General features: G+C 41.3%; 1 protein-coding gene across 2 annotated transcripts in view; it reads right to left on the bottom strand.

Moving 5' to 3' along the window:
* The window catches only part of LOC126251528 (POU domain, class 3, transcription factor 2), a 706,060-nt gene that overhangs the window by 522,931 nt on the left and 168,310 nt on the right, over positions 1 to 14,819 (bottom strand). For both annotated transcript variants that reach the window (XM_049952019.1, XM_049952021.1), the window contains exon 2: positions 5,931 to 6,103. In XM_049952019.1, the coding sequence (XP_049807976.1) occupies positions 5,931 to 6,080 (150 nt within the window). In that variant the 5' untranslated portion in view covers positions 6,081 to 6,103. The remainder of the gene's footprint in view (positions 1 to 5,930; positions 6,104 to 14,819) is intronic.

Here is a 14,819-nt window from a genome sequence, read left to right as displayed (position 1 = left end):
GGAATTTGGTTGAAAGAATAACGTTCTACAACAGTCCGCCAAGCCCTCATTGGTCAGGAATGAAAGACGCGATTTGTAAGATGTCTCGGTAGTTTTTCCGACAAAACTACCGAGCCGGAGCCAGTTTCAATAAAATTCTTCTACATCTATTACACTGCGATCTTGTAACGTCCTCCAGCTGTGAAATATTTTTCCACACTGTGTTTAATTTGTCGATTAATTGCACTGTTTTAGTCGATAACTGGGGGATAATAATGCTAGAATTTTACTAGTGCTGTTCAGTTTGAAAAAGTGCCTTCTGACAGCAGGTATGCACTTCAGTTTTTCATTGTTTTGTGCAGTCCATATAACTTATCAACTATGTACACTCCTGGAAATTGAAATAAGAACACCGTGAATTCATTGTCCCAGGAAGGGGAAACTTTATTGACACATTCCTGGGGTCAGATACATCACATGATCACACTGACAGAACCACAGGCACATAGACACAGGCAACAGAGCATGCACAATGTCGGCACTAGTACAGTGTATATCCACCTTTCGCAGCAACGCAGGCTGCTATTCTCCCATGGAGACGATCGTAGAGATGCTGGATGTAGTCCTGTGGAACGGCTTGCCATGCCATTTCCACCTGGCGCCTCAGTTGGACCAGCGTTCGTGCTGGACGTGCAGACCGCGTGAGACGACGCTTCATCCAGTCCCAAACATGCTCAATGGAGGACAGATCCGGAGATCTTGCTGGCCAGGGTAGTTGACTTACACCTTCTAGAGCACGTTGGGTGGCACGGGATACATGCGGACGTGCATTGTCCTGTTGGAACAGCAAGTTCCCTTGCCGGTCTAGGAATGGTAGAATGATGGGTTCGATGACGGTTTGGATGTACCGTGCACTATTCAGTGTCCCCTCGACGATCACCAGTGGTGTACGGCCAGTGTAGGAGATCGCTCCCCACACCATGATGCCGGGTGTTGGCCCTGTGTGCCTCGGTCGTATGCAGTCCTGATTGTGGCGCTCACCTGCACGGCGCCAAACACGCATACGACCATCATTGGCACCAAGGCAGAAGCGACTCTCATCGCTGAAGACGACACGTCTCCATTCGTCCCTCCATTCACGCCTGTGGCGACACCACTGGAGGCGGGCTGCACGATGTTGGGGCGTGAGCGGAAGACGGCCTAACGGTGTGCGGGACCGTAGCCCAGCTTCATGGAGACGGTTGCGAATGGTCCTCGCCGATACCCCAGGAGCAACAGTGTCCCTAATTTGCTGGGAAGAGGCGGTGCGGTCCCCTACGGCACTGCATAGGATCCTACGGTCTTGGCGTGCATCCGTGCGTCGCTGCGGTCCGGTCCCAGGTCGACGGGCACGTGCACCTTCCGCCGACCACTGGCGACAACATCGATGTACTGTGGAGACCTCACGCCCCACGTGTTGAGCAATGCGGCGGTACGTCCACCCGGCCTCCCGCATGCCCACTATACGCCCTCGCTCAAAGTCCGTCAACTGCACATACGGTTCACGTCCACGCTGTCGCGGCATGCTACCAGTGTTAAAGACTGCGATGGAGCTCCGTATGCCACGGCAAACTGGCTGACACTGACGGCGGCGGTGCACAAATGCTGCGCAGCTAGCGCCATTCGACGGCCAACACCGCGGTTCCTGATGTGTCCGCTGTGCCGTGCGTGTGATCATTGCTTGTACAGCCCTCTCGCAGTGTCCGGAGCAAGTATGGTGGGTCTGACACACTGGTGTCAATGTGTTCTTTTTTCCATTTCCAGGAGTGTATTTTATAACACATTACTCCTCAAATTTTGGTCATCATCACAGCTTACGCTGCAATTTTTTAATCACAGCTTGTGATAATTCCGGTAATGAAAACTGACAACGGCTGGGAGAGTGATGTGCTGACCACATGCCCCTGTGTATCTGCATCCGGTGATGCCTAAGGGCTGAGGGTGACACGACGGCCGGTCGGTACCTTTGGGCCTTCAGGACCTATTCGGACGATGTTTTTTCGTCTATAGTTACATATTTTTAGGTGTAGCTGACGGGTACACCCTACATGTAAACGAGTATAACGTTTTATTGTTCAGAACTTCACATGCGGGATTTTTTATGGTTGTTCATTCTTCACAATAAACACAGTTTTCTATTGTCAGGTTTACTTTGACGTGTATCTATCATATTTCTGTGTCACAGAGTGGCACTGTAAATTTCTGATGCTTGGTAGGCATAGTTCTATCCTACAGCTGTTCCCCTTAGAAGTGTTTGTTGCTTGAATTTGTGTTGTGTTATTGGACGTACGCACTACTTTCTGTACTTGTTTTAGAGCGATTTCTGAGCTGATTCTTTTACTTTCATAAAGGGGAAATCTCAAAGCATCTAAGTCTGCTTTCGTGGAACACACATGTTAATTTTCAGGGAATGCTAATAATCTTATCAACACATCAAGTTCTTAGATGAAAAAAAATGAAAATCTGTTTCAGCAATACGGAATCTACAGGAAATATGGTTTGTAATACAGATTTGTTTTTGTTTTTTAAGCAAATAAAATGTGTGTGGGTTGATGGACTCAAAATGCTAACTGGATTCAAAATTGTGAGATATGTCCAAATACTGTTTTTTTTTGGGGGGGGGGGGAGGGGGGGAGAAGAATAGTCTATATAGGGACTTGTGACGTTGTAATTACTCCTAATGATGGAATGGATGGCAGAATAAAGTTTATTGAGAAACTTAAAATACTTTAGTGGCAAAATACGACAAAATTATTAAAGAGTGATGACGTGCAGAGAATAAAATCTTCCCAAGAAAACTTCCCAAAAAAGGTAGAATGGTGTACCAAGGACGCAAGAAAAGCACGGAGGAGGGTGGAGCAAGGAAGGGATAAGAGCAAGAAGTACGGTAATAACCTGAGCAGTTTAAGTTCACAGGAGTCATCCTAAGGTACATAAATATGCTTTTCCCAGTTCACATTATTACAAAATAATTTCCCAGGTTACTTTTTGTCTGATGCATGAATCAGCTTATTGTTTTCAGAGAATACTTCACTTATAAAGGTATACGATATACACTAGAATTTCTGCTGGAGATTGGAAACTTTGTAAGTTATAAATTTTTAATGGCCGTAAAAATGGTACAAAATGTGGTTCATTTAGTATAAAACAATATATTTAGTATAAAACAAATTAGAAAGTACCTTAACTTTACTGTGTGATAATTGTATCTTCCTCGTTAGGACTGTTACTTGACATACAGAATGCTGAGAAACAATCTGAAAAACTTGCAAGGGTGTTGGAGGGTAGATTGTGCCCAGAAATAATTGTTACAAAAACAATTTCGATATTTCGCACCAGTCCCGAGTCAGTTAGCATTGGCGTTAACAAATCAAGCTGTTGCGCCAAGTGTGTGCACTTCATTTGGTTTTCTAAAACCGAATAAGAGAGCGGTTCAAATATTAGACATGGGACGTGGATCGACCCGAGCCAAAGGCTGAGCAGCATCGTGCGCTATCATATTCTACTGTATGAGGACAACTGATACTAACTGTATCTGGCTGTCCTCTAGAATCTGCGCACGCAACGGACTATTTGGCTAACTTCAATGCTTATTAACTCAGAGCCGGCACTACGTATCGGAATTTGTTTCTTAACGATTGTTTCTCAGCACAGCCCACCCGGTAACACCCTCGCAAACTGTTTCAGACTGATTCTGACCACCTTTATATTCCGACTGCTCATAATGTCCTTGGTACTCAAAATATTCGTCTGGTATTTGTAAAATACGAACTCCACCGAAAAAAATTCAGGGGTTGTTCAGGGATATTTTCTGAGTATTTTGTTGTAAGGGACACGTGGTTGTCTCCAGTATCTCTTTACAGACTAGTAATCTAATTACGATTTGTGAACTTTTTTTTTACTCCACATGGCTTTGTTTCTGTGAAAATACCGACACACGGTGAAAAAGCTTGCAATATGCAACCGCAAAACTTAACAACACAAAGCACAGAGTGATGCAACAAACCTCAGATGGAAAAATAACTGGTTTCGTCGCTGCGGGAACTGCTCAACATAGGGTCGTTGTGCGCCCTTCCATCGCAATCAGTGAACCAATACACATAGTCCATATAATTCTGTTCTTCATCAGTAAATCAATCCAAACCGCTGTGTATCACTATTAACGAACAACTAACACTGTGGGAAAAACAAACCAGAAACAGAACAGAGGAAACCGAATGCAGGCTTGAGGACGAAGAGTAAAGAGGACATCACCAATGTCAGCACCAAGTATCGTGAGGGTCCTGGATGGGAGTTTCGTCGGAGACAATGTTATCGTGGGACTGCTCTTGTTCTATATACACTTAAACCATCTTAATGATAAGGTTTGCAGCATTCTGCGACTGTTAGCTGATGACGTTGTATTGTTCGGGAAAGCGTCGCCCTTGAGTGCTGTAGATAGATACAAGATGACATGGGTAGAATTTCTATGTTGTGAGATGAATGACAGCTTGCTCCAGATGTGGGAAAGTCTAAGTTAATGCAGACGAATAGTAAAACAAGGCAGTATTATTGGTATGAGACTTGACGTCGATTGAATATACATGCATGATATGGGACGCGCACACAAGCAATGTCGGTTGTAGAGAAGAGGAATGATCGATTCACCTGCAAAGGAAATGCTGTACAGAACACCTGTGTAACGCATTGCTGAGTATTGCTCGAGTGTTTGGGATCCTCAACAGGTAGGATTAAAGGAAAACATTGAAACACTTCAGAGGCATAATGCTGCTGGTAGGTACAGTCAACAAGCGAGTGTTACAAAAATGCTTGATAACTCAAAGGCGTATCCCTGGAGGGAAGAACACGTTCTTTTCACGAAACGCTGTTTTGTAAGTTTAGAGAACCGGTATTTGCGAGAGACTGAAGAATGATTCTACTGCCACCAACACTCATGGGTTAGGCCTTAGGCCTATTTCGACTGACCGACTACTGCTTACAAGGCAGTACGAGGAATGATGTATGATCGTGGGACATGTGATCAGCATATTCGACAAGCCATCCAGCCGTTATTGCAAGTAGATGCGTCCTGATGTTGCTGCTTCTGCTTCCTTACTGAAACAGCTCCTCATTTGGCCTTACAACGCTAAGTTTCAGATATCTTATCCGTAGGAAAAGGTACCGGTAATCGAATACCGATCATTCCGTATCGAAGGCAGTGAGGCTAATCATTTTTTAAATTCCTCTTTTCTTTCTTATTTTTCAGTAATCTTGGTTAATTATTATACGAACACAGAAGGTCGCTCTTACTTCTCGGCGTAAAATACATCAGTTTTCCTTAGATTTATCAAAATTGAAAGTCCTTGCATTTGAAAAAAAAATTGCTTTTCTTCTCGCGCTAAACGAAAATGTTTTATCCTCATCAGTAGTTGCTATAGACGAAAGTAGTTTTATATTGTTTCTTGTGTAAACCAACGTAAAAACTTTGTGAATTTTTAAGTTTTTCTGCATTTACTTTTTTGTTAAAGAAAAACAATAATCATAATTAAGTTCCTACTATGCGAAATCCAAAATTTTATAGTTTCATAGTTACATTCACCTATGTATTGTTTGAACGTAATAAACATTCAGAAAGCAAAAAGAATGCAATTTTCTAATGTGTTTCTTTTCCACTGTCCTAATCACTTAGTGTTTGCAAACTTATGTTGGGTAGTGTAGATACTGTCCTCTCCATTTCTGTTTATGATGTAGTTCGCAAAATTTCCTAGGATCCACATCAGTATTGTTCTTCGTTTTTGGGTAATCCTCTGAGTAAGGCCAGAGAAATATGTCGGTGTTGTAATTGGTTTCTGAGCTTCTTGTAAGTATCGCTAATCTCTTCCTGACTCCCCGTTCGTCTACGGAGCGTCTATAGAGAATGTAGTGCAGCTTACCTCGGTCTTGACGACGACGGGCGCGTCCGGGTCGCGCTTGATGGGGACGGGGGCGATGGGGGCGGCGGCGGGTGCGGGTGCGGGGGCGGCGGCCAGCATGGCGTCGCCGCTGTCCTCCTCGGGCCCGTGGCCGGCGCCGCCCTCAGCCATGTCGGCCTCGCATCCCGACTCGTCTGAAACACGCAGCATGTCTGCGTCACGCGCTGCCGTCCCTCACGTCATATCAACAAAATAGTTCCTACGGTTTATACTGAGAAGTAGAACTACGCTACATGGGAGTGTGCCCTTAAGGAAGCCCATGTTTTAAAATATGTAGGTTTTCTAGTTTAATAGAAATCCTCCGTTGGAGGACTATTTGGCAGAAAGTAATAATAAATACACGATAAAATAAACACAACTGTACAGGAAGGTGGTGACCTTTCACTAATTCTTTTTTAGTTGTGTTCTACGGAAAAATTGACAATTTTGAAAACCTGAACGAAAATACTGGGTTTCAACAATAAGGTTAGAAAGAGGAAGCAAAGATATGAAAAATCACTCCACAGGAAGAATATTTCATACAGGTGATAAACAAAAATTAAAATATTCTCATTGGACAAAATAGTATTAACAGAAGACCAATATTCAAATTAATTCACAGCCTAACACGAAAATATATTTTAAACATTAAAACAAATAAATAAATAAACAATAAGTAAATAAAAATTCACACACACACACACACACAAAATAGTCACCCACCATCCACCCTTCCTTCATACTCACCCCAACACCCCACTTCACTCTTCCTGGATCCGTCAAAAAATGGCTCTGAGCACTATGGGACTCAACTGCTGAGGTCATTAGTCCCCTAGAACTTAGAACTAGTTAAACCTAACTAACCTAAGGACATCACAAACAACCATGCCCGAGGCAGGATTCGAACCTGCGACCGTAGCGGTCTTGCGGTTCCAGACTGCAGCGCCTTTAACCGCACGGTGGATCCGTCAATTAGTTCCTATGATCCCTCAGTCAGCTCTATATCGTGAGGCACAGGGCAGTGCAAACACGTGCAATTTTCTACAGTATAGGTTATGTGCAGAGAAGTATTTACTGGAAGAAACCTATACCACGTACATTTTGCACATATAGAAAACAAACTGGTGGATGAACAGGTCATAAAAATGAATTTAAGTAAAAAACACAAACATGTAATTGTAAACAGAAATAGCTAGATCTAAATAAACTGCAAAGAATAATTACAAATCTCACATCAAAATACGCGTAATTAACTAACATTATATGCGGTGTATAACCGCTGAAGATGCTTAACATGAACAGTAGAAACATGTCTGGCACTCAAGAAAAAATTTCAGTTGTAAAAGACGGAAATTTTCTTATCTTTATGACAGAACATAATTGGAGTTACTATTAGCAACTGAGGAGCAATGGTAGCAAATATTAACAAGTAATATTGAAATCAACTGTCTTGCATTTGCTGATGGCTTTGCTACTATTTCTGAAAATGTGACATCTGCTGTAATATAAATTCATCATTTAGAAGAAATAGACTGTCAGACCAGCTGAAGAATTTCTGCGGAAAAAAAATTAAATTTTTAACCATCATTAAAACAAAATAGATATTAGACAAACAGGTAAGGATAAAAAGTTAAAATATCTCGGGTGATAATCCAAGGAAATGTTTTGGAAAAAAATGCTATAGAAGAAAGTATCCATAAACTAGAAACGGTATTCAGTGTAACAAAAGACTTTTACAGTAAAAAACGCCTATCTAAAAAAAAATAATGCATTACAATACAGTACTGAAGCCAGAATCTCCAAGCAAGTGAATGTCTAGGATTAAATTATAATTTAGATAAATTAGAAATACGAGAAAGGTGGATTATTAGAAAAATATTAGGCTGAAAAAATTATGGAAGGCTAGTATTATGAAGTATCCCTGAAATTTATTGAAAAACAGAAGACGTATCAGAAGCACTGAGAAACAGAAGACTAATATCGTTGGAACTGTTGTATATTGGCCAAGACTGTAGATTAACCAAAAGTATCTTCAAATATTTATGGAATAAAAAGTCAACAGAAAGCTGAATGCACGAAGTAAAAAAAGCGTTTAGAGAAAAAAAATTGATATAAAAGCTGAAGAAACAACCGACACAGAAGTTTTTAGGGAAAAGATGTTGAATGCGGAAGGGTTTAGGAGAATGAAAAGCATTCGTTGGTATGGTAAGAAGACAGGGAAAGAAAACATAGCGAACAGATGAAAGAATACTGGTAGAAACGAAGAACGAATAAAGTTTTGAAATTGGCACTTGGTCTTTAGTCGGAAGGAAAAATTTACAAAGTGAAAATAACCGCACCATCACGCCCAGAGGGACACGCCACGCTTGCAAAATATTTGTAATTTTTTAAACAGTTTTCGATAGGTGAGCGCACTATATAAAAAAACATGTAACGAAATGTCGCTGGTGCGAATCCCACTAGTAGTAACATCAATTTTACCTTTATTTGAGTTTCGTATGACAAATTGACGAACCATATCGTTAGTAAAATTAACGCCGGCCGCGGTGGTCTCGCGGTTCTAGGCGCTCAGTCCGGAACCGCGCGACTGCTACGGTCGCAGGTTCGAATCCTGCCTCGGGCATGGATGTGTGTGATGTCCTTAGGTTAGTTAGGTTTAAGTAGTTCTAAGTTCTAGGGGACTGATGACCACAGATGTTAAGTCCCATAGTGCACAGAGCCATTTGAACCAGTTTTGAGTAAAATTAACGAACTGAGAGGATAAGCAGCATGGTTTGCACAAACGCTAAAAGGCCTAAAGTAAGCAAACGTCATAATAATGAACATACATAACAGGAATTTATTTAGGAAGAAAATTCAGAAAGTGATCTTAAGGGACGAACAAGAAAGATAAACAAAACAGCCTCGTAACATTAGACACCTCCGGAAGGAAAGAACATTACAAGTGAAACGATTGTGGGCGAGGGGGATGAAGAATGCACTCAGCAACAACTGAAATACTAATTTAATGTAGTGTGTAAAAGGTAAACAGATAAAAATAAAAATAAATGAATGAATTCCACATTTACAAACAAACAGAAACGCTAACTAACAAATATAGAATCATAATTTTGCAATAAAAATAACATCTTTTTTTATTTTTAATTGCTAAGTGCGTGAAAATGTCAGTGTTCACAAAAAGATTAAAATTTGCTGCAAAAATGCGGAATGTCGTATAGTAAATGCAATACCTTTTTATTTCCAGAGACTGATCAGTATTACTGATTTGCATATCTTCTGTTATTGTAAGAACTGAGCATTTCGAACGTAATAACTGTAAAATCTTTTCCTCTTTTATTCTTGTTTATAGGAAGAGACTTCAAAAAATAGCTTACTCATTATAATGGCAGGCCAAATAACTTTTACTGATTTCTGCGACGCACTTCAAAGTCGCATTGATACATGACACTATGATTCAACACTGTTACCAAGTCAGTTCCAACAACGGTCGAAATGTTCTACTAATCGTTCAGTTCCTCGAGGACAGCAGACACAGAGCCATTCTAGATCTGCTGTGTGAGCATCCTCATCTTTGCAAATTCTCCGCCCCCCCCCCCCCCCCCCACCCAAAAAAAAAGATTTCTTTCAATTACCGAGAACATGAACATCGCATGGTACAACATCTGGACTGTAGGACGATTATTTCCAAACTTCACATCAAAAACGCGAAGCAATGCTTGTGTTGTGTGCACTGTGTAGGGCGTTGCATTGTCGTGCATAACAATGCCTTGGCTTAATTTTCCCCGCCTCCTTCACGTTTTGTGCAATGTACTGTCCCCCGTACTTCAAGTTGGCAGTACGTTTCCAGTTGCCACACTATTTCACTCGTACCCTGTGCGCTCTGGTGCACCTGTTACCCGTAACGTATCAGAACTGTCTCTGCAACAAACGCGGAACATGTACCCCTCTCTTCTGAGAATGCGCTATTCTTGTTGTGCAATAGTCTTCAGCGTGGGGCGACATGCGCAACTTATTCTGATGCTGCTACGTATAAATGTTTCGCACTTACCAGCGCTCGGAAGTCTTCTAATATTCAAAGGCAATTACGTGAGGATTAATCGCACAATGAGCTTCAAACCCTGAAAATATGGAGGAAATCGAATGAGCCAGTCCTTAAGGTCCTCTCTTGTTGTATTTCTGCTAACGGAATATAGTATTCGGAGCAAAATAAGCAATTGCTTCTTGTAACACGGAACTGAATCGTGATCCAGTTGTAGAGAAGGCGATAGGCAGGATTTGCCTCAGAGAATTGCGATAGGTGGAGTGTCAATGAGATGTAATTGACTTGTTCACAGGAGCGCAGCTCCAACGCCTGACACCGCTCCCAGTACAGACCGAGAACAAGTAGTGATTTCGCGAGCGCGCCTGTACGCTTTGCCACGATCCGTAACTTCCTGGTGTTTGACAACTGATGCTCTCTTATCAGGAGAGCTATTTCAGTCGAAGCCTAGAAGCCGAAATAAATAATATTATTCAAGAGTTCCTGCTGTTCTCACGTACGAACAATATGCTTGCGGTAACGTAGCATTCTTTGTGTGTATCATACATAACAGCAACTGCATGAGGGTTCGTGACTTTTTCTATGAATTGGGCTCACCTGTGCTCAGATACAAACCATGTAACAGCGTTTAACATTGCCGAACGCTGCATTTCCAAAGAAGGGATACAACATATGATTCTACCTAATCCGCTGGAGATACTGGAACTCAACATCTGTCAATACGACAGTCGTGTCGCTATTGGAACCAGCGATGTCTTATTACTTAGAACTTAGGAAAAGAATAAAGTACAGTCTAAACACTCACAAGTCATAAATATCAAACGTAATTCTCTGTGGTTTCTCGAACATGCTCTCAATACGAACACGAATTTCATAAATTCTGTGGAATGAGTCTAGAGAATTTCCACTTTTCTGGAGCAGCTGGTATAAGTAACTGTGCCGAAGAAAGACGAAATTTGCTGAGAAATTATTACGACAGAGCAAATAAGTGACGTTAAAAAAGGTTTCCTCTTCAACGAAAGCGTCTCGGGATGAATATTTATTCACAATGGTACAATAAATAAGATGCGATGAATGCTTTTTGACAAAGGTACAATACTATTTTTATAATTATACAACTTTCCAACATATCACTATATTATGAAGATGGCACTCCCTTCGCAACTTCTACTCCTACAATTACATCTATAAAACGAAAGTAACCTCACTAACAAGAGGACCACACGGCAATCGGATTTTTGAAATTTTACATATTTTTGGTACGTGAAGTTCGGAACTCAAATATTAGTTCCCAAAAATAGTTCGATGCAACTCTCAAAAATTCTCGAGAAAATCGACTTCTAAGTTTTCCTACCACCTTTAATATACTAAGAAAGCAATGTCATTTTTCTCGACAGATCGTATGGCAGAATGCTCGCCTACCATGTGTCTACCACGCGCACGATTCCCAGACTTGCCACAATTGTAAACAAAAGAAGCGTAAAATACACAAAGTGAAAAAGAATTTAATTTGTAAGTTTCTAATTTAAACAATTTTTTATAGAAAACCAGTAATTAAGAATTTATATTTGTAATTGAACCTGGAATTCATGTGCGATATGTAATTGGAAATAGGAATACCTACATATTTCATAAAAATAGTAATTAGATATCTGTTAATTAGTACACATTTGATGAAGTTAATTCTTAAACGACTTAGATATTAGAACTGAACGGGAAAAAAATAAATAATGACCGGTAAGAGACTTGAACCAGTGATAACAGTCACGGGCGCTATTATTTTTTTCCCATCTTGATGTATTTTAAACTACACGGAATTGGTACAAGAACGTGTGCCTCTCTTGAATGGCTCCCAGTTGCGCCGCTTCGCGACATATTGTCGTCGACGCGAGCCGTCTGATCTGTGGCTCCGTGTGGTGACTCCCCTTGTGCCGAAGCCGAGGTGATGGTCAGAGCGACCGTGGGTGGAGTTGGTTGTGAGCCTACGGACAGGAAGGACCTGGGTTGATTGAATGATTAAACTCAATGCAGGAGTTGGCAGTATTAGCTCCGAGTGTTACTGTATTGTATACTCGTATGAAGTGAGGCGGCGCAGTGGCGTGATTATTTGAGAACGGCACTTGCAGCAGACAGTTGGTTTTTCACCTGCCCCAGAATGCGGATCAGCCTCCGACGCTGCGAATATTCGAAAACAAGCTTCTCAACGAAACCTTGGCGCAACTATCTGGGAATACTCGAATTTCCAGGAGGGAACGTGTTGTGGGCAGATGCACTCTAGTCAACAACAAACAGAACGCAAGCGGTACTTTTTCTCTGTTATCTACTGTGTACACCATAATTATAACTTATCACATATTCTGAGCCACTGGGATGTTCAGGAAGTGTCACCTCAGTCTTCAGTCTTTAATTTAAACAAGCACTTGTCACGACTGAGTGTGTATGTGGCGGTTATATAGTATACGCTCTCTTGGGGGTTTGAAAGTTAAGTGGAGTTTCAGACGCTAGTTATATTACGTAGTTTTAAACTGTCTTCCTTCTCTGTGCCAATTAAACTTTAAATTCGGAGCTAGGAAGTTGTTGTTGAAAGCCATGTTGTCCTGCGCGTGCTAATCACTTTTTGAAGTATTATTTGATTGTGCACTAGCGTGCTGACATTCCTTAAAATATGAAATACATTGATTATGTGGGTAGAAGGAATTTTACTATCACATTTGTGAAGGCTTGGTGGGACTACGGATTATAACCTTATGTCTTTGCCAAATCCTAATGTGAACTAATTTTCAAGTTAGTAACCGCTGTTTCTAATACTGTCACAAGTAACCCACGTTGGCCAATCCGTCGCCACTCAGCATCTTTACAGTTGCGTAGTTCAAGTGTTCGAAGAATATTACTACAGGACTTGCAATGCCATTCATACAAGTTGCAGATCGTCCAGAAACTGAAATCCAACAATCGTATTATGCGAGGACAAGTTTGTGAACTAATGCTTCAAAAGATATACGAGAACGAGTACTTTACTAACTGTGGATGTCTCACGAAGCCCATTTGTTAACAGGCAAAATGTTAGATATTTTGGGCACAAAACAATCCTACGGAGCTACACCATGCGAGGACAAGTTTGTGAACTAATGCTTCAAAAGATATACGAGAACGAGTACTTTACTAACTGTGGATGTCTCACGAAGCCCATTTGTTAACAGGCAAAATGTTAGATATTTTGGGCACAAAACAATCCTACGGAGCTACACCAGCGTTCATTGTACAGCAACTAAGTTACCGTGTGGTATACCGTGTTTTCATAAGGTGTGATAGGCTCTTATTTGTTTGAGGACGAGAATGGTCATACGATTAGTCACATCGAAGCGTTACGTCGCCATGCTTGAAACCTTTGTTTTGCAACAATTACCGAGATTTACAAATACTGTTGACGCAGCCTGGTTTCAACAAGATGGATGAACGCCACACACAGCGCTAATATCGATGACTGTTGTAAGCTAATTGTTTGGGGAACGTGTAATTTCGAGAAATTAACGAGGGGACGGCAGAAATGTCTGCATAGAAAAGCAACTTACCTGCAAGATGTCATATTAAAAAATATAAATTAGGGAGTATGTATTTTAAAAAGGCATTATGTTTACTGTTCATGACATAAATAAATACTTTAAGATGATTTGTTTCATGAAAATATTTAATTTTCAAAAGTTTACGTTTCTTTGAATCATCCTGCATCTAACACGTAAGAAGAAAATTTAGTTTCAATTTGCTGGTTAGCGTTTAGGCGACGGCTGAGCGCGTGTCTTCGTAGCTCTTGATACAGTGTTGTTACCGAAAGTGTAAATCAGGAGTGTCCAACCCGCGGCCAGTGGGTCGCATGCGGCCGAACGCAAGTATATATGTGTACCTAGAAGTGAGCCTGCATCACACGATCGGTAAGAAGAATCCATAATATTCCGTTTGCGCAAGTTATGAAAAACTGAACATTTTCAATCTGAAACTCCGCCACACGACAATATGTGTTAACCATAAGTATACACTTCCAACTTCCTTTTTTTCAAAAAAAAAAAAAATGGCTCTGAGCACTATGGGACTTAACATCTGAGGTCATCAGTCCCCTAGAACTGAGAGCTACTTAAACCTAACTAACCTAAAGACATCACACACGTCCATGCTCGAGGCAGGATTCGAACCTGCGACCGTAGCAGCCGCGCGGTTCCTGACTGAGCGCCTAGAACCGCTAGACCACTGCGGCCGGCGGCCTTTTTTTCCAGCAGTTATTTTTAGTGTTGAGTGTGTTATGTGCGACCCAAAAATACTCGTCATCTTCCAGTGCGGCCCAGATAAATTAAAAGGTTGCACACCCTGGTGAAAATCTTTATCTGAATATACCGTACCGTACATCCTTTTAATCTAAATGGTAAGATTATCTTTTATGGTCTTCGTTCAGGCCAGTATAGTCTGATGCTAAAATTATACTCCATCTAATATAAGAAACTACTTCATAAAATACCAGTGGCTATTGTACAGCGCGTTTCTTCCGCTCCTGAATACCATAAAGCCGCTAGTTCACATTCAGAAGAAAATCAGGAGCTGATTTGTGGCGTTAACCAGGCAGGGAGGCATTATCACGCATACTGCGCTGTCTCCTGTTATTGGATAGCAACAGGTGTCGATGAAATTGATATATTTTACCTCTAGGCTGCATTGGTGGGCAGACCACGTGTCGTGTTTACGCTGCGTAATCGGACTACGGAACTACGCGAAAGATAGTTGTCAAACCGTCACACTGCAGAGGACGTTGTATAATTTAACATACTGTAGAGAGAGCTTCTGCT

Source organism: Schistocerca nitens, chromosome 4 (genome assembly GCF_023898315.1).
Source record: "Schistocerca nitens isolate TAMUIC-IGC-003100 chromosome 4, iqSchNite1.1, whole genome shotgun sequence".
Classification (NCBI taxonomy): domain Eukaryota; kingdom Metazoa; phylum Arthropoda; class Insecta; order Orthoptera; family Acrididae; genus Schistocerca; species Schistocerca nitens.
Note: the sequence above shows the minus strand (reverse complement) of the source record. Positions and strands in the feature narration are given on the sequence as shown.